The 20408-nt window shown below is 45.3% G+C and overlaps 1 protein-coding gene across 1 annotated transcript; it reads left to right on the top strand.

The window, feature by feature from the left end:
* Positions 1 to 1649: 1649 nt before the first annotated feature.
* Positions 1650 to 20377, top strand: GPR55 (G protein-coupled receptor 55). Its single transcript, XM_061387939.1, has 3 exons — positions 1650 to 1998; positions 3753 to 3953; positions 15464 to 20377. Exon 3 carries the CDS (start codon positions 15472 to 15474, stop codon positions 16516 to 16518), a length of 1047 nt encoding a protein of 348 aa, XP_061243923.1. The 5' UTR covers positions 1650 to 1998; positions 3753 to 3953; positions 15464 to 15471; the 3' UTR covers positions 16519 to 20377.
* Positions 20378 to 20408: the final 31 nt, after the last annotated feature.

Here is a 20408-nt window from a genome sequence, read left to right as displayed (position 1 = left end):
ATCACTCCCTTGATGAGGATCGTTAGCAAAACTCTTCAAGAAAGGAGGTGGAAGATAACTTGTTTGTGTTAAACGGGAGGAAATATGGACACACGGATGCATACATGCTGGTGCAGAGAATCTGAAAGAAGCTGCAATCAGGGGTCCCCCCAGGGGAGATGAGTACTGGATTGGGGGACAATGGTGGGGCACAGACATTTTACTCTCTGTTTACATATGTATTTGAATAACATGTATGCATTCAGAATTAAAAATAAAAAGCCACAGCAATAAGACACAGAGATACTCATTAAAAAAAAAAAAAAAAAGCCAGAACAGGAGATGAGTGAGACTCCCTTTGAGGAGGATCTGTGTGGTGAGTCACTCTCTGCAGGGTCCCCAAGGCTGACCCCTTCTCAGGGCTCCCATGCCCCATGTCCTGGACACCTGCCTGTCTTCTCCTTATTGCTTTCCCCCAAGATTCCTGGCCTCCTGCTGCTGCACTCAGAGGGGCCTCACCTCTGCTTAGACGGGGCCAGGGACCTGGGGTGGGCTCGCTTGTGGAAGGCCTGTCTTATGCCCTGCCAGCCAGCGTGGGGTACCATGGCCCAATGCAATGAATGAACTTGGTTCTACCCATCACACAAGCACCGCTATGATGGGATCGGGGACAGTGAGAGCTTAAAGGGCTGTCATGGTTCTGTCAAGCTCTTCCTTGAATGATGGGGGGGCTCGGGCTGGGGAGGGCCAGGTGATTCACCCACAGTCACACACAAGCTGTTGATTACTTGGAGACCACATATGTGGGAATGAATCACCAAGGCCCACTTTGGAGAGTTTCTATTCCTGGAGGCGTCTGAAAGCGACGGCCTGCCAGGCCTGTAACATCGACCTGTGCCTTGGTCTTTAATGGGATTCCTAGTTCCTCCTGGGCAGAAGGGGAATCTGCCAGGCTCCTTTCAGCCCAGACTTCCCTGCATCTCTGGAATCTGCAGAGGTTCCCTGCTGGTAGCATCCTGGGGCCCAATGGTGAATATCAGCTCTTGCTACACTGGAGAGACCTCTGCTCCCAGGGCTCCTGAGAGCCGTATCACCCCAGGCTGACCCCAATCCCTGTGGAAGCTGGGCCCAGAGAAGCCAGGGCTGGGGAGCAGCCTGGCAGCCGTGCCCTGTCCCTTGAAGACACGCAGGCAGGGGCTAAGGTGTCCCCCTAGGCTGTCCTTCCTAGCCCCCAAGTCCTAAACATGAAGGCTTCCAACACCACCCTCCTTTCTGTGGGCAGCAGTTCTGAATCCTAAACCCCAGATGTGCTGGAAGCCACGAGGGCCCTTTTTCAGAAGCTTGCTGCTCCTGGCGTGACACCAGGCTCTGAACCTCTGCTGTGGGTGATGTGTCCTCTTTCAAAGGTTCCTCACGCCCCGGCTCAGGCAGTGGCTCTTGACTTGTTTTCTTTTGTTGGAAGCTGAGCGAGTATGCAGACCCTCTGAGAGGGCACAAGAGCCCAGAGCCTCTTCCTGACCACATCCCCCAACCCCTGCCCAGGCCACATTCTAGCCATACTTAGGAAGGAACTCCCACCCCCACCCCAGGGAGCCCCTCTCCAGATCCTAGAGGAGAAGCCTTTCTGCCAGATGAGACTGATGCAAAACGGTTTGATATATGTGATCCCACCCCCTCATTTCACAGACGAGGAAGTTCAGCCCCAGAAGGGGAAGTGCCTCTCCCCAGAGTAAGGTGGTGACCATGCTGGGAAATGACATCTCACACCTCGCTCAGCTGCACTGGACTCCCAGGAGGTAACAGCCCCCAGGCGGCTCAGAAAACCCGATGCACCCGGAGTCCACCCACTGACGTTGGTCTCGGGGACCGCGAGGTGACTTTCCTTCGGGGTCTGGGCTCCATCGGCAACTGCCCCGACTCGCCTGGCCGTCTTAGACGTCAGGGACAGCAGCAGCCCCCCCGGGCAGCCTTCGTGACAGCAGCAGCAGCAGGGGAGGACTGGTCTGTCCCTGATTGCAGGTGACATTTTCTATGAATCCTCAACTTCCTCCTGATTTGACTCAGAGTGGCAGCATGGGCTGGGTGGGGAAACCTCGCTGTAGGCAGCCCAGGAGCCGTCCCCAAGGGAGCTCGACTTGCGTGTCCCCACCTCCCTCCCTCGGGTCGGCTGCCTGCTGCCCCGGAATTGGGGCCGGGAAAGCACCAAGAGGCCAAGATGACAAGCTCTAGGAATCACCCTGCAGCCACTGAGCAAAGTGCTCACGGCAGGCTAGAGCTGCACTCGGGAGCCCAGGCCAGCCCCTTGCCAGCTGGGTAATTTCCCTGGTCTCAGTGTACCTCTCAGGGGAAAGGGAGCAATAAGAATTTCTTCCTCACAGAGCTCTTGAGAGCAGTAAGTGATGGAAGTGCTTGTCCCACAGCTGCCCACCCCGTAAGCTTTCAGCAAGCTTTGGCCACTGTTATATCTTATAACTAGATTATTCTCCAACCCTCATCAAGTGTCTCTTGGAGAAGCTAGAAGGGAAGTTACAGCATTTCTTACGAGTGGAAGCGGAGAACAGGAGGTGAAGGAATGTCTGTAGGACTGGCCTGGAATAGGCTGTGTGCTCCTGGGGCGGTGAGACAGGGGTGGAGGTGTGCTCAGGGCAGCCCTGGACTCCACAGAAGGCTTGGTGCTCTCGAATCTGGCCAGTCATCCCAGCTGCACAGGGCACGCCTATCACCCTGGAGCTGCTGCAGACCAGGCCATTCACTCGGCCCCTCTTTCATTGAATAAGTCCTTGTTGAGGGTCTGTTTTGCGTTTGCTTCATGAGGTGGTATAAAGCGCAAAGGATATATGGTCATTGTCCTGGGGTTGTTGGAGGAAAGCAGGGACTTGCCCCAGTGGCAGGTGGCCCTACCCGGCCATAGCAGGGAAATCACATCAGATGATGCTGGTGGTTTGTGAAAGTGGATTGAAGGAAGGGATGGGGTTTTTAGGATGGGAGGTGAGTCTGAGGGGGTCAGACTGTTGGGTGGTGCCAGCTGCTGAAAGGAGTGAGAAAGGGGTTTACCAGATGGATAAACCCCTGGATTTACCAGGTCTTCTTGCTGGTGATAGGTTTTCCAGGTGGCTCAGTGGTAAAGAATCTGCCTGCCAATGAAGGAGATGCAAGTTAGACCCCTGGGTCAGGAAGATCCCCTGGAGAAGTAAACCCACTTCAGTATTCTTGCCTGGGAAATCCCATGGACAGAGGAGCCTGGTGGGCTACAATCCGTGGGGTCCCAAAAGAGTCGGACACAATTTAGAGACGAAAACAACAACTTGCTGGTGATGCTAGTGGGGGTGGGGTAAAGGAAAGATGGAGAGGTCCAGGATGTGAGTCCATTGGAGGCCCCTCACTACCTGTTTGAGCTTGGGGGAGTGCTTTGGTTTCTGTGATCCTCCTTGTCTTCGTCTGTAAAATGGGCATAATTATAATAGCATCCCAGAAATGAGCGTATTGAGTTCCCTCCGTAGAGCACTTAGCACAGAGCTGGCCACATCTCAAATCCCTGAGCTCGTCTCTGCACTCCCCCACCCACCCCTACTCCACCCTCACCAAGCTTAGTGTGCAGCTATAGCAAAATTCTGGACTCCCGGAAATTCTGTGTGCTCCATCCCCTGTGTCCTGTTCTTTCTTAATCATGATCCCCAGAAGCCCAGCTCAGGTGTTAACCGATGAGTTTACTCACATTGAGGTGTTAGTAGCAGATAACTGCATTCAAATAAATGCTTATTTTCTGCCTTCAGGGCTCACCACTGCCTCCCCAGAGAAAACTGGAATTTCAGGCGAGGATGCTCCTCCTGCCATGACACCCCTTCAGCTGTCCTGATGCCGCTCTGCCACCAGCTGGCCCTCCCACCTCTGAGTTGGCTCACACCTCTGCTCTCTGTGTGGATGAAGGATCACGGCAGCACAAGAGAAGCTTCTTAGCCTGCAAACCACCTAAGGTTGCATTTTTCCCATTGCTGGTGTTTTCTGGAAAAGCCAGGACTTTCCAGAAGTGTGTGGCTTGGTCTGAGCCACACAGCTGGGTTTAGATGCTCTTGCTGTGGAGACATGGGATCAGGGCTGCCCCAAGAGGGGTGCTGGGTCCTTGAAGGTGTGGGTAGCTCTGGGTCCTGACAGCTGCAAGAATCACAGCCCAGCGTGGGGTCAAGTTGGCAGTCAGAGAGCCACCATGGGCCCCTGTCCCCAGGGCTGGGCGGTGCTGTGTGGATTAGAGAAGCCAGACAGGCCAGAAAGAGGCCCCACAGCCAGAGAGAAGCAGAAGCAGAGCAGGGGCCTCAGGGCTCCCAGGCCCATCCTCTTTCATGTACAAGATGTTTCCTCTCTTCACCAAACATTAGAAAAACACATATTGCCAGAATATTCTATCTCAGCCTTTTTTTTTTTAAGCCTTTCACATATGTGGATTTTTTTTTTATATAACATTCCAAATAAACAGATATTCTGCCTCTGCCTGCATATCTCTGGGGACAGAGAGCTCATTGCACGGCCAGTTGGTCTGCTCTCTGACTTCCAGTGGAAGATAGGTCTGCTTCCTACAGCATCTGAAACTTCCTGTTATGGCCCCATGGAGTCATACAGTGGAGCCTATCTTGAGCCTTGGAGATGCTGATATAACATCTCCAGAATGATGGAGGCATCTCCAGATGACATCTCTAGAATAGCTATAAAAATATCTATACTTCTATGGCTTATGAGCAACGCTAGTCCTTCCTTTATGTCCTCCTGTGTTGGGGCATCCTAGGCTCTCCACATGACGCCCCTGCAGACTGACAGCCTCTGGGGCCTGGGTGCAGTGCAAGGGCCACTTGTCACATGTCCCCCATGTTCCTCTTCTAGAGTGTCTGTGTGTAACTGGGTTCACCTCATTTCTCACTGTCTTTCCTGTCTGCAAGAATACTTAGAAATGATTTTCCTTTCAGCTGTGACTTCACTGGTGTTTCATCTGTAAATATTTGTTCCTTTCCAATATTTCGGCACTGTACTTCTGACTTTATCTCTGACACATTACTTAAGAGACTCCTTAACAAGAATGCATGAAAATGCCTATTGTATATTATGATTAATACCGTCAGTGCTGCAGCAAATACTTATGTTTTCTTACTGTCTGCAGAAAAACGATCTGAAAATTGAAGGGTGAAATTGCCATTGCCTTGGAGTCCTTGGCTGGGCCCGGGAATGGGATGAATTTGGTGAAAGATACTTGCCGTCTCCATAACAGAGTGTATTCCCCCGATTTATGACTTGGTCCTCACTAATTTGTTAGTTCTACATTATTAATTGAGCTGCTCAGAGCTCCAAACAGCTCTGTCTGCTTGATCAATGATATTCTAAGAGGGGAGCATTAGGGTCTCTATCTGCAATTGTATTTCTTTCTCTACTGTTTTGCATTTCTGCTTGTTCCCATCATGTACAGAAGTACATGGAACATAAATTTTGTATTTTAATTGTTTATTATAGCATTTACCTTGTAGGGTCTCCGTATTAAAAAAAAATGACACTGTCACATTTCCTTCCTTTCTAGTGGTCTGTGTATCTGATAATCCATAGATGATCTCATCATTTTACTCAGCTTATGCCTTTTTTTGGGGTGTTTCTTATCAACACAAGATGATTGGGTTTTAATTTTTTTGATCAGATTCCCCCCTTGACAGGGAGTATTGCAGTTAATATAATTATTAGTCAGTATGGCATCACCGACTCGATGGACACGAGTTTGAGTGAACTCCGGGAGTTGGTGATGGACAGAGAGGCTTGGCGTGCTGCAATTCATGGGGTTGCAAAGAGTCGGACATGACTGAGTGACTGAACTGAACTGACTGAACTGATTATGATTTGATTGTAATTGTTACATTTGTCTAAACCTCCATGGGGTTGCCCCTCTGCTCTCTATATTGAGGTATTGCAGTTTTTTTCACTTTGTTTCTATAGTGAATTTTCTCTTCCTTTTGTCCCTTTAAAATAGACAAGATAATTTAGCCTAAATAACCACTTTAGAAAATAGTCAAGTTTAACGACTACATTTATTTCTATTAATAGCTCTCTCAACTTTGGGAGAATTGTGCTTAAAGATCTTCCCTCCTCTTCACCCACTCTCTGGCCCTTGAATGATCATCTGGCAGTTTGAGTCTCTTTCACATGGTTCCTTCCTTCTTAAAGTGAAGTCGCTTAGTCGTGTTCTATCTGCAAACCTGTGGACTGTGTCCAGGTATTTTCCAGGCAAGAATACTGGAGTGGGCTGCCATTTCCTTCTCTAGGACATCTTCCCGACCCAGGGATTGAACCCAGGTCTCCTGCATTGCAGGCAGACGCCTTACCATCTGAGCCACCAGGGAAGTCCTTCCCTTTATGTTACACACAATTTTGATGATGTGATGACTGACATGCAGGCAGAGGAAACCTTGCTTTTATCATGGATTGGTTTCTTGTGGCTATTCTCTGGTCTCTTAGGTGGCACCGGCTTTTTGCCTGTCCAATTCCTTGTCATATCATGCTTTGTTCTCAAGTTCCTCTGATGCTACATGTTGACATCTTTGACCTGGCAAGATGTATGCCTCATCAGCTGAGTATCTTTCAGTTCAATGCATTCCTTTAAATTCTGTGTAAACCTCCCTTCTACCCCCGCCGTGCCTACAACACAGACTCAGATGTTGCCTCTTTGAAAGGAAAGTCAAAAGCTGTTGCTATTTTTCTTCTTTTGCCCCAGCATTTAATACATTAAACCATTTAAAAATTGTTTTCATTTCATTATTAATTAGAAAAATACACACACACACGTAGAAGAAAAAGAGAGATAAAGATAAAAGATTTAGTAATCACTCACCATTTAACCGTTTGAATGCAACCAGTGTTTGGCATATGGAAATTTTTTTTCTAGGTTTCTTCCTTGTGTGTGGGTTTTTTTAATCATATTTGAAATCATTCTGAATGTATAGTTCTGTAGTTTGTGGGTTCTTTATTTAGCGTAGTCAGCATAAACATAATATAGTCAGGCAAAAATTTTCCATTGAGTAGATTTACCGTAGTGAAATTGAGCTCTTGTTGACATTTAAGTGAATGCATGTATTTTTTGCTATGAGAAAAAGATGCTAAAGTGAACATATTTCCGTACACATTTTTTCCTTTTTTTTTTTTGCATAATTTACTTAAGGTAAATTTTTAGAATCACTGAATGAAACCTTAAAAAAGATTTCTAGGGCTTGTAATATAAGTTATCAATTTCCCAAAGTTGGGTACATATCTGTATGCTCACTAGCATATTGATGATTATTTTATGGAATCCTTGTCAGCATCTCTAGATAATATAAGCAAAAAATTTATTTCTTCGTAAATCTTATGGGAACCACTTGTGTCTTTTTCTGTTAATCTATTGTGTGTCTTGATATTACTCATTTTTTAACACTCTTCATAGCAAAGGAACATCATTTATCTAACTTATTTGTTGTATTTGCTTTCCTTCAGTATATTCTTAGATGTTAAGCTTTTTTAAACAAAAAGAAAATTTCTAATTTTTGTACAGTCAAACCTGTTCTACCTGTTTTCTGATTCTTTTGCTTTTCAATTATTTTAAGTTGCAAAGAGCTTTTCCTTCCTTCCACTGGCTTTTATGAATTGGCCACTAAGTTTTCATGTAGTTTTACTATGGTTTGATCTCCTGAAGTTTTTTTCGCTTATGAATTTGGAATTTCTTTTTCTACTAGGTGTGAGATGAGGATTCGAAAGTTAGTTTTTAGCCCCCAAATTCTTCACTGATAGTCTTAACATCATTTATTGACTAAGCTTTCTATTTGAGTTATTTTTTATTTATTGTTCTTATACTTTTCCCTTTTTATTGATTGATTTTTTAAATTTTTATTGGCGTTTATTTGCTTTACAATGTTGTGTTAGTCTCTGCTGTACAGTGAAATGAAGCAGCTGTATACATGTATATATGTATATGTGTGTGTGTGTGTGTGTGTGTATATACATGTATATATCCCCTCCCTCTTGGACCTTCCTCCCACCCCACCCTCCCATCCCTTTAGGTCATCACAGAGAACCAAGCTGAGCTCCTTCTGCTATACAGCAGGTTCCCACTAGCTATCTATTTTATACATGGTAGAAGGCAATGGCACCCCACTCCAGCACTCTTGCCTGGAAAATCCCATGGATGGAGGAGCCTGGTAGGCTGCAGTCCATGGGGTCGCAAAGAGTCAGACATGACTGAGTGACTTCACTTTCACTTTTCACCTTCATGCACTGGAGAAGGAAATGGCAACCCACTCCAGTGTTCTTGCCTGGAGAATCCCAGGGACAGGTGGGGCCTGGTGGGCTGCCGTCTATGGGATCGCACAGAGTCGGACACAACTGAAGCGACTTAGCAGCAGCAGCAGCAGCAGTGTATATATGTCAATCCCAATCTCTCAATTCGTCCCACCTTCCCCCTTCCTCCTCTGTGTTCACATGTCCATTCTTTACATCTGTGTCTCTACTCCTGCCCTGGAAATAGATTCATTTGTACCATTTTTTCTAGATTCCACATATATGCATTAATATATGACATTTGTTTTTCTCCTTCTGACTTCACTTTGTATGACAGACTCTAGGCCCATCAACATGATGGAGAGGATGTGGAGAAAAGGGAAACTTCATGCGCTGTTGGTAGGAATGTGAATTGATACAGCCACTGTGGGGAACAGTATGGGGTGCCTTAAAAAACTAAAAATAGAGTTACCATATGACTCAGCAACCCCACTACTGGTCATATACCCTAAGACTTAGTCTTTCAGTTGTATCCTATTCTTTGAGACCCCACGGACTGTAACCTAGCAGGCTCTTCTGTCCTTGGGATTTCCCAGGCAAGAATATGGGTTGCCATTTCCTTCTTCAGAAGATCTTCCTGACCCAGGGGTCGACCCTGCAGGCAGATTCTTTACTGCTGAGCCACCAAGGAAACCCATAGTCTGAGAAAACCATGATTCAAAAGGACACTTGTATTAATTCAGGGGAATACCTCATTTCTTCTTATTGTTTCTGTTAATTGTCTAGCATGTTGTTTGGAACTTCTGGGTGTCGGCAAGTGTCCAGTTTCAATAAGAATGCCTCTTTTTTTTTTTAAACTATTAAATGCAAAGTTGGCCGTTAATGTGAACAGGTTACTCTTTATCAGGTGTAAGAAGTATCCTTCTCTTCCTTCATTTAAATGACTTGTGGAAAAACTATCATACAATGCGATGGCTTTTCATTTTTGTCCTAATGATGTAACGCACAATATTAGCAAATTTCCTAACATTGAAAAAAGGTCTTACATTTCTGTGGTGAATATGACTTGGTAAAATGATGAGTTATAATTTTAGTATATTGAGTTCTATTTGGTAATATTTTAACTCAGATATTTGCATCTATTTTCATACATGCATTTGAGCAGTTTTCCTCTTTTGTGCTACATTTGTCAAGTTTTGGTGTTTGGGTAAATTAGTTTTATAACAAATTCTTGATTATCATTATCTTGTGTATCTGAAACTATTTATAGAGTATGGGAATTATCTGGTCCTTGAAAGTTAAAATATGCTAGAGCCCCCCACCTCTAGATATATTAAAATCTATTTATTCTTTGATAACATTCTCAGTTTTACTCATGGCTTTTGATCTAATCAATACCACTTGTGTTAATTCTTGTATTAATTGTGGTAAGTTATGTTTTGCCCTTAAATTGTCAACTACTTCATGGTTTTTAAGTGGATTAGTAATGAGGTAATTTCTTTTTATTTTTTTCTCTCTCCTCTATTAGTCTTAGAACACCTTCTCGTTTGTAGTTTTGCTTGAATCTTGTTTATCGATCACAATTATTAGAGGTGTTTGTATTGTTTAGTTTACTCTTCACCTCCCTCTCTCTGCCAAAGAATTAAATTTACAGATTCTGGTTATTTTCCTCTTTGCTAATTCTTTTATTTTCACTTTTATCTTTATAAAAATTTCCTCAATTTCTCTATTACTTTAGTGTTCTTTTTTTCCCTAAATGCCCATGTTGACTGTTTCAATCATTTATTTAGTTTTCTTAAAAAAAAAAAATTCAAGCTGTCTGGGCTATGTATTTATCTCTGAGAATAGTTCCAGCTGCATCTTGTGAAATTTTTTTTAAACAATCAATCCAGAAAGCTCTTGTCATTGTTGACTATGCCCCATGCATTTTGTTTTGTAATCCTGGCTTTACTTCGTTTTTAAAAAGCCAATTTTGTTTATTTCCTAGGCTTCTGTGTATTGTGGTCAGAGTATATACCCCACAAAATTTCTGCTTTTCTTTTAATGGAAAGCTTTGTTCTTGCTAGACAGGTAATTTATCTTAACAACTTTTTCTCGGATACTTGAGAAAAAACCAGACTATTTATTTAAAATAAAATCTAAGATATTAATTAAATTATATTCATTACATTATTTATATAATTCTGTATCCTAATTTACACTTTACCAATTTGATCTGTTCGAATCTATTCCACATTAAAATCTGAAACTGCCATATTTTTGCCAATGGCTCTTGAATTTTAACAGTATTACTTTATGTACTTTTATACAACATCATCTAGTGCATAAATTACTATATTTGTCACAATTTTTCTTTTATTAATATAAAATAAGCTCTTAATCCTGATGTGTAGTTTTATTCTTAATTCTACAGTGCTAGGTATGAATACTGCCACTCGGACTTTCCTTTTGCTCATATTTGTCCGATATCTCATCCTGGGACTTTTACTTTGAGTATTTCTGTCATTAAGTAAGTGTGTCCTTTACAAGCAATAAAGAATTGCATTTTATTTTGTAATTGAACTGAAAACATTGGTTAATTTTTAAAATTTTAAATCTCCAAAGTTTATTTGGAGAATGTATTTATTTGGAGAATGTAATTTCTATGCTTGGTTACTTTTTCCCATTCTATTACTCCTTGACTGTTTTGTCTGATTTGTTTCTCTTTATCAACTTTAGTGATTTTGAGGATAAGCATCCTGTTTTTAATAGTCAGTTGTTAGGTCAAGGTTTAAAAAATCTTACGCTTTCTGTAACTATCAAAGTTAAAAAAGAAGACAGAACAATGACCTTTAATTTCCCTTTTATGTAATGTTTTCTTTTCCCGTGTCCCAGTACTCTCTGTCATGCTTGCCCTCTGCAACCCAAGAATATCTTCCTTCTTCATTACTTTATCTGAGGTATTACAGCTTGTCTTTTTTAAAGACATGGAAGATCTCTTAGGGCTTCCCGGGTGACACTATTGGTAAAGAACCCACCTGCCAATGCAGAAGACACAAAAGATGCTGGTTCAATCCCTGGGTCAGGAAGATCCCCTGGAGGAGGGCATGGCAACCCACTCCAGTACTCTTGCCTGGAGAATCCCATGGACAGAGGAGCCTGGTGGGCTACGTCCACAGGGTGGCTCTGAGTTGGACACGACTGAAACAACTTAGCATGCACGCAAGATCTCTTTTACTTTTTTTTTCTTCTAAATCTGTAACTATATTCATCATAGCTTTGGTCTCTTTCCAGTTTCCTGCTTCTGATTCTCTGAACTTGCCCATCTTGATGTTTGCATCTTTTATTGTTGGCATCTCTTGGAGAGCTGAAGTTCTGCCTCTTGGAGGCAGTTTCCCCCCATCCCCTCTGAAAGCCATACATACCTAGTTGGCTTTTTATGATCTTCACACCTGAACAGCCACCCAATTGGGCATGAAGTTCTTATGCTCAAATTTAACCCCTTGAAACTTTTCTGGTGTTATTTTTTTCAGAGAGGTTTCCAGGAAACTTGGTTTATTTATTCACAAAGTTTGTAAGCTTTTATATTAATGACATTTAAAGATGTTAAGTACTGGAGGAGGGCATGGCGACCTACTCCAGTATTCTTGCCTGGAGAATCCCCATGGACAGAGGAGCCTGGCGGGGTACAGTCCATGGGGTCTCAAAGAGTCAGACACAACTGAGCGACTAAGCACAAAGATGTAAGTGGGACATCTGAGAGTGGCTTTCTTTCCAAAAACTGCATAAAACATGGTTCCTCTAATCCAAGTTCTCGTCTTCTCTGTGGTGTAATTCAGCCTGCCTCTCAGGCATCAGCTGCTTGCGGTTAACAAAGTTCCTCTCGGGCCCTTCAGGTCTGTTCACAGACTCAATTTGCTTGATCCATGACCTTTCCCCATTCATCTTATTTCCTTCCTAGTATGAAGCTGGGACCAGGGCCCTGGTGACTGACAGTCCAACTGGGGTCATGCCCACCTTGAGCTGGTTCTAGCCAATGACGGGGCTCTGAGGAGGCACTGGTCCTGGGAGATTCCTGCTGGACATGGAACTTGAACAGGTGACTTGTGCTTCCAGTATCTTCGACGACCTGAAGAGGTCTTCATCATTCTTAGAGCTGCACTATGGTCTGAAGTTCTTCCTACCCAACTCTTCCTTCTCTCTCTCCTTACACAGGTGTCAGACTGCTTTGCGGTCTGAGGGCTCTTCCTGTCCACTCCTATTTTTGTTGTTGTTTAGTCACTAAGTCCTGTTTGACTCTTTTGTGACGCTATGGACTGTAGCCTGTCAGGCTCCTCTGTCCATGGGATTCTCTGGGCAAGAATACTGGAGTGGGTTACCATTTTCTCCTCCAGGGGATCTCCCTGATCCAGGGATCAAACCCACAGTCTCCTGTATTGACAGATGTGTTCTTTACCAGTGAGCCACCAGGGAAGCCCGTACACTCTTGTCTCTCGCCCTTTATCACACTGGCCTTTCCCTTAATATATCTGTCAAATGCCTAAAACTGTCTCAGCATTTGCTTCTCGGCCTCCCCCCTGCACCATCTTACAGTTGATTCAGTCAGTTGATTCAGTTGATTTGAGCGGATCCCAGAGCTGGCCAGAACAGGTGCCATCCACAGCCCCAGACAACAGGTCTAGAGTGGGAGGTTGCTAGCCACCACTTCAAGTGGATTGCTTTTTATTTGCAGCCCATCTTTGGGGGAAAAAAAAATGACTTTTACATCTTGCTGCAGCCTGGAGGTTTTTTTAATCTTATTCCAATGAAGTTCCTGATCTTTTTAGAAAAAAGATTGTTCCCTTTCAGAGGGGATTCAGGGGATTAATTTTTCAGATTCTTTGCTCACTCTACCATTAGCTGGAAGTATTTTTTTTCAACCTGGTTTCTTATTGCCAATCCATGGTGTGCTTTTCTAGCTTCAAAAATTAACATTTGAAAAGCTCACATTTGAAGTCGTTCAGCAATTCAAATGTGACCTTTAGGATTTCCCTGCTGGAGGACACTGATAGCTGACTTTTATCTTTTCCACAGGAATACTTGTACACGAATAATTGGTACAGTCAATTCAGACAAGCACTGGAATCTTAGAACCATTTTTTTTTTTTTTTACCATTTCTGTTAGTTTTTCATCAATTTGTTCAATTCACCCATGTTTTGGGCTTGAATTTGGGTTTATCTTTAAACATCACTAATTTTTTTTTTCCTTGGCCACTTTAGTTCTAATCTTTGAATCAGAAGCAATGAGCTGGGTTCACACATGGAGTCTGCGTGAGCATGACCCAGCCCCAAACGGATGCCCCAGGTTCCGTTTTTTTGCAGTCTTGTTGAATCTCTTTAAGCACAAGCTTGTATTTGCTCTTATCTTTGTGGTTCTTGGTTTTCTGTTGTTTCTGATGTTGAAGGTGACTTCTCTTAGCCAAATGAGTCTTCCTTTTTGGTGCTGCAACACTTTCAGTTAGATCCAAATTGGGTTCTTTTCTGTTCTTTTTGTCATTTTTGAAACTTATCTTGTTGGTTCCAAACTATTCTAGCTATTTTTTTTGAGATAAGCTTGTTGCATAGTTGGGGATATTCAGCTGGGAGAGGGCAACCCCCCAGCTTACAGTTAATTTATTCCAGGCTTCTAGGGTTGGGGCAGTTAAGTTCCACCTGGGACTTACACTGCGCAACTCCAGGAGGTGCCATTCACACAGACCACAGGAGTCTGAAGCTTCTGATATGAGTCAGTACATTTTCTTAGATCTTCCATGATATAAACCTATAAGAAAAGTTAGCACATAGGAAAGTGTTGAATTTCTGGAAAGGCACCAAATAATGTATATTATATATTTACTATATAGTGCTCAATGGATGAGAGATTAAATATATATATATATATATACACACACACATACACACATATATTTCTGTTTTTGCCAGCAGTTAGAGAGGATTTGGGAATGGCATTCTATACAGGGTCTTAAAAATACTCAACTGCTGCCTTCCCAAGGGCTTGTGATCTCTATCTGTCTGCTGGTATCCAGCGACCATCTGCAGCCACACCTGCAACCTCGGACCTCTTGTTCCTGAAGCCAGCTCTAATTTTCTCTCTGTTCAAAGGCCTTTCTTTGCCTTAGGGAGACCTCAAGCCTTCACTTCACTTCCTGGTGACTCAGTGGTGAAGAATCTGCCTGCAATGCAGGAGATGGAGGTTCAATCCCTGGGTGGGGAAGATCCCCTGGAGGAGGGCATGGCAACCCACTCCAGTATTCTTGTCTGGAAAATCCCATGGACAGAAGAGCCCAGTGGGCTACAGCCCATGGAGTCACAAAGAATTGGACATGATTTAGCGACTGAGCACACACACATGCACAAGCCCTCACTTCACTCCCTTTGGGCATGTTTTTTCTTCCATGTTTTTCCAGTCTCTGTATGGTTTTCTTCTTGGAGAGCAAGAGGCTCTAGCAGCTTCAGGCTTTATCCTCCCAATTTCAAATCCCAAAGAAAAAGCCCCAACACCCTTCCTAGAAACCCAAGCAAGAGGTTCATTACTTTTCATCTGCTCTGGGTCAAAATTTCACCCCTGGACCTATAAATGAACCAATGACAGTGTCCTGGGGAATGTGATGCACTGATTGCCACCAACTGGACAGTTAGGGGTGGGGTCAGCTCTGTCCAACCTTAGGGGTGAGGGTGAGGTGGAGCAGAGGGGCAACATACAAAGAGGAACTGGATTCTGAAAACAGCATTTGAAGCTGTACAATCTGCAGCTAAAGTCAGCAGTGCTCTAGTTTTCTTGTTTCCAGTCCTGTGAAATTCTCTTTGATGAAACCAGTTTGGGTCAGGACTTATGGTCTTGCTGATACTTTCAACAGAAAGACTTCTGATCAGAGAAAAGGGAACAGAGAAAGGGTCATGCGTATTCTGTTTTTGTAAAAGATAAAGACACATACACACACGTATGTACGTATATATCTATCTGTATATATATATACACACACACACATATATATATATATATCACAGTGATTACATCTGGGCAACAGAATTAGAAGGTGATTTTCCTTCCTGTGTTTTCTAATTGTTGTTTGGAGAGCATAGATTGCTGTGTGATAAAGGGGATGTGTTCATGAGTCTCGACAAAGTTGTTTGACTCCATTAGTTCTATAGAGTAAGAGGAACTTCATCTCATCTATTGTTGACATTGTAGGAAGGAATATGAGCCAGCAGAACCACAGTGAAAACTGCTCCTTCAACGATGTGAAACAGCTGATGGAAACTGTGCAGTTGGCTGTCCACATCCCTACCTTCATTCTCGGTCTGCTCCTCAATGTGCTCGCCATCCGAGGCTTTAGCTCCTTCCTGAAGAAGAGGTGGCCTTGCTACACTGCCACCTCCATCTACATGATCAACCTGGCAGTCTTTGACCTCCTGCTGGTGCTCTCCCTCCCATTCAAGATGTTCCTGTCCCGAAGGCAGGGCTCCTTCCTTCCCTTCTGTACTCTGGTGGAGTGCCTCTACTTCATCAGCATGTATGGGAGCATCTTCACTATCTGCTTCATCAGCCTGGACAGATTCTTGGCCATCCGGTACCCAATCCTGGTCAGCCACATCCGGTCTCCCAGGAAGATCTTCGGGATCTGCTGTATCATCTGGGTGCTGGTGTGGGTCGGGAGCACTCCTGTCTATAGCTTCCATGGCAAAGTGGAAAATTACACGTGCTTCAATAACATGACTGATGGCACCTGGAGCGCCAAGGTCTTCTTCCCTTTTGAGGTCTTTGGCTTCCTTCTGCCCATGAGCATCATTGGTTTCTGCTCCTCCAGGAGTATTCACATTCTGGTTGCTCGTCGGGACCACACCCGGGACTGGGTCCAGCAGAAGGCCTGCATCTGGACTATTGCAGTCAGTTTGGCTGTCTTTGTGGTCTCCTTTCTCCCCGTCCACCTGAGTTTCTTCTTGCAGTTCCTGGTGAGGAATGGCTTCATCGTGGAGTGCAGAGCCAAGCAGAATATTATCTTGTTCCTGCAGTTGTCCATGTGTTTCTCCAATTTCAATTGCTGCCTGGATGTTTTCTGCTACTACTTTGTCATCAAAGAATTCCGCATGGACATCATGGCCCACCGGCCTTCCAGGAGCCAGCTAGTCCACCAGGACACCCTGACCACCATGGCTAAGGGAAAAAAGTCATGCCTGGAGGAAGGAAACCTCAACCTAAATGCCATAGTGAATATCCCTTCCCAGGGCCCGGATGTGGTGGGCTGACAAGTGGTGCATTTACTGGTGTGCCCTCCCTCTGATGGTCACTTGAATGCCATCTTTGCTCGCTGTGGCCCCAAAACCTTTCCTCTGAACCCAGACAACTTGACATAAGCCACTCAGTGTCAGTATCTGGGGAACTCTGAAGAACCCAGGTGAATTCTCAATTTCTCAGTCTCCAAAGCAGGAGGCCTTTGACTATGTGGATCACAACAAACTGGTAAATTCTAAAAGAGATGGGAATACCAGACCACCTTACTTTCCTCCTGAGAAACCTGTATGCAGGTCAGGAGGCAGCCATTAGAACTGGACATGAAACAACTGGTTCCAAATTGGGAAAGGAGTACATCAAGGCTGTATATTGTCACCCTGCTTGTTTAACTTATATGCAGAGTACATCCTGCAAAATTCTGGACTGGATGAAGCTCAAACTGAAATCAAGATTGCTAGAAGAAATATCTACAACCTCAGATATACAGATGATACCACCCTAATGGCAGAAAGCAAAAAGGAACTAAAGAGCCTCTTGATGAGGGTGAAAGAGAAGAGTGAAAAACCTGGCCTAAAACTCAACACTTGAAAAACAAAGGTCATGGCATCTGATCCCACCACTTCATGGCAAATAGGTGGGGGAAAAGTGGAAACAGTGACAGATTTTATCTTCTTGGGCTCCAAAATCACTGTAGATGGTGACTATAGTCACAAAATTAAAAGATGCTTGCTTGCTCCTTGGAAGGAAAGCTATGACAAACCTAGACAGCATATTCAAAAGCAGAGACATCACTTTGCCGACAAAGGTCAGTAGAGTTGAAGCTGTGGTTTTTCCAGTAGTCATGCATGGATGTGAGAGTTGGACCATGAAGTAGGCTGAGTGCTGAAGAATTAACGCTTTTGAATTGTGCTACTGGAGTAGCTCTTGAGAGCCCCTTGGACTGCAAGGAGATCAAACCATTCAATTCTAAAGGAAATCAACCCTGAATATTCACTGGAAGGACTGATGCTGAAGCTCCAATACTTTGGCCACCTGATGCGAAAAGCCGCCTCATTGGAAAAGACCCTAATGCTGGGAAAAATTGAGGGCAGGAGGAGAAGAGGACGACAGAGGATGAGATGGTTGGATGGTATCACTGACTCAATGGACAGGAGTTTGAGCAAACTCTGAGGGTTACTGAAGGACAGGGAAGCCTAGGGTGCTGCAGTCTACGGGGTCACAAACTGTCAGACACGACTCAGCAACTGAACAACAACAAACACACGAGGCAGAAGAACTGAGAGAAAGAGACCATTTGAATAAGGCTGTTTTCCAACTCTCCTCTGTCCTTCTGTTAGGCTAGAAGATTCTGGGAAGGAAGAGAGTTAGGAGAGAGAATCAGGAGGGTTGGGCATGGAGGAAAGATGGAGTGGGAGGGACTGATGAAGCTCCTTTTTAGTTTGGGATCCCGGGGTGGAGTGGTTGGACTTTCTGGTCTCTTCTGGAGCTCTGTTGACCAATGACCACATAGAGATGCCAGCAGAGGGGGTGACTGGGGAGAGCAAGTATGCACAGAGAACCCCAAGTTTTCTTTGGGCCTTGGAAAGGCCTGAGAGGTCACCCAAACCTTCCTGTCCCCAGGAGAAAGCTGCAGAGGGACTGAGGGGGACTGGTGTGGACCAGGCTGTGTGAAGCTGTGGACACTATGTGGAAGCAGTGGGGACAGAGTGAAAAGCTGTTGGTGGCACCTGAGAGCCATGAGGGGACAGGATATACCTGGGAAAGGTAGGCGACAGAACAAGAGCTGGAAGTGGACAGCCCATTCCTCATTGCTATCTGAGCATCTGCTGCATGGAGTTTGAGCACTGGCCCAGCGGGGAGGAGAGGCAGTAGTGGCAAGCCTGGGAGAAGAAAATTCCCGGACGTGACCAGCCTGCTCTGTTGAACAGGCTGGGACGTTGTTGGTTTAGTTTTAGTTTTAGATTTAGTTGGATTTCGTTCCCTTGAGAATGATGAGAAGGAATCTGGCTTGATTTGGTACAGCCAGAGAAGAGCAAGGTGTTTGACTTGCCCATCAGAGTCCTGGCTAGGCAGCTGGCTATGGTGGCACTGTTCACAGAGCTGTCCCTGTTCTGTGGCTGGGAGGGAGAAGATGAGAGAGCCAGGGACAGGGATGGAGGACCCATCACAATGAAACAGGGCTCCTGGCAGTTCCTGGCTGGAAACTGTAAATAATTGACTCAGGGTTTGGACTGGGCTTCTCTGATGCTCTAGACAAGGTGCTGTGGTGACAGCTGAAAGCCTGCAGATGACTCAGCTGCTCTGGGGAGTGAAATGATTATCAGGATAAATTATAGGGTGGTTTGCAAGATGGAGTGAGTGGGATGAAAAGTGATGAATGAGACGATGTGCACAGAGGGGAAGAAGTCTTTAGGAGGAAAAGAAGCCACCTTCTACCTGCAGCGTAAGAGGGGAGCGGATGGGGGGAGTGCAGTGGGGGAGAAGAGGGCGATTTAGATAAAACCCTGAGTGGGGATGAGGGGAGGTTGGGTAATTGCCCAAGTCTTGAAGTGCTGGGGTTCTGCGAGGGGTGGGGTGGGGGGTGGGAGTGGCAGGAAGGATGGAGGGCAGGGTGGCTTCCTGCCTGAGAACCCTCAATTTGACCGAGAGCAGTTGACGATCAGGAGCCTCGCCTTCTCTTGCCTCCCCTGTGGTCAGTGGTCAGGTCCCATTCCGTGGGGCTGGAGGGAAGGGTGAGGAAGAAAGGGTAGAAATGGAGCAGTGATCATGCCCAGGACCAGAGACTCTGGCCCTCAGACGGGGCTGCACGGGGTGCCAGATAGAGTCAGGGCTCTGTGGACCCCAAGATGAGTACTGCCCAGCTGCCCCAAGCCCTGAACACTGCTCCTCCTGCCTAGGGCTACATGGTCCCATGGCTATCCTGGACGGAGGCACACCTGTGCCACTCTCAGAAAGCCAGACATGCATCAGCAGGACACTCGGCTGGATGCTGTCAGAGCCCAGGGTGGGTGGAGTTATGAGTCGCCCCTCCCCCAGTTTCTCTCTTTGAGCCAGAAGCTGGGAGCCTGCCTGGTGGAGCTGAGTGGACAGTTCATGCCACCATTGCATTCAGGGCCAGACAGGCTTCTAAAGAGGAAAGGGATGAGGGGACCCTGACAACCCATCATCCCCAGTGATGGAGATGTCTGTAAGCATACAGTCTTGTGGGCAGCATGACTCTGCCTAAGCCAGGAGACAGAGGGTGGGAGGGGAGTCTAGACTCAAACTGTGTAATTAACTGTTAGGTGTAGGTCCTTGGGGGGATGTGATGGTATGGGGGGATGTGATGGTATGGAATGGATGTCACAACTGTGGACCTGTGGGTGAGCTGTGACTGATCCCAGTACTCTCGGGGGGAGGAGATGGATCTGCTGTCTCTCCCCAGGGGCACCCATCCTGGCCTGTGGGGTGGGGCTGGGCACAGGTCCAGTGCTGCAGGCCAGGCTTCTCTGTAGGAGGGTCCACCCTCGGGGCTCAGCCTGGCCCCTAATCAGCAGTCAGGCCCAGCTGACACAGGAGGGGCAGAGGGGCAGGATTAGGGTCAGGGTGCTGATGAATCCACCTGCAGCAAGTAGCAGTCTGTGAGTTGGGGACAGCTGTGGAAAAACCGAAATTGTCACCACTAAAATCAGTGCAGGCTTAGGGACGTCGTCTGGGCATATATGTGACCTTATTTGTACTCCTAATCTGAAAAACTCTGAGATACACTTGCTATACGGACATGTATGAAACTAAGACAATTAATTGGAAATGGCAATTTGATTGATCTGATTTTCCAAATAAATAGATTCCTGTGATGCTGAGTAATAAATAGATTCCTGTGATGCTGAATAACCTTGTGTTAGGCTACACTTATTGGCTCCAG

The sequence above is a fragment of the Bos javanicus genome, chromosome 2 (assembly GCF_032452875.1).
Source record: "Bos javanicus breed banteng chromosome 2, ARS-OSU_banteng_1.0, whole genome shotgun sequence".
NCBI classification, from domain to species: Eukaryota; Metazoa; Chordata; class Mammalia; order Artiodactyla; family Bovidae; genus Bos; species Bos javanicus.
This window is presented reverse-complemented; position numbering and strand designations above follow the sequence as displayed.

What these genes read in the sequence shown, in the direction of transcription:
- GPR55 (XM_061387939.1), top strand. Translation starts at nt 15,472, where the DNA reads ATGAGCCAGCAGAACCACAGTGAAAACTGCTCCTTCAACGATGTGAAA.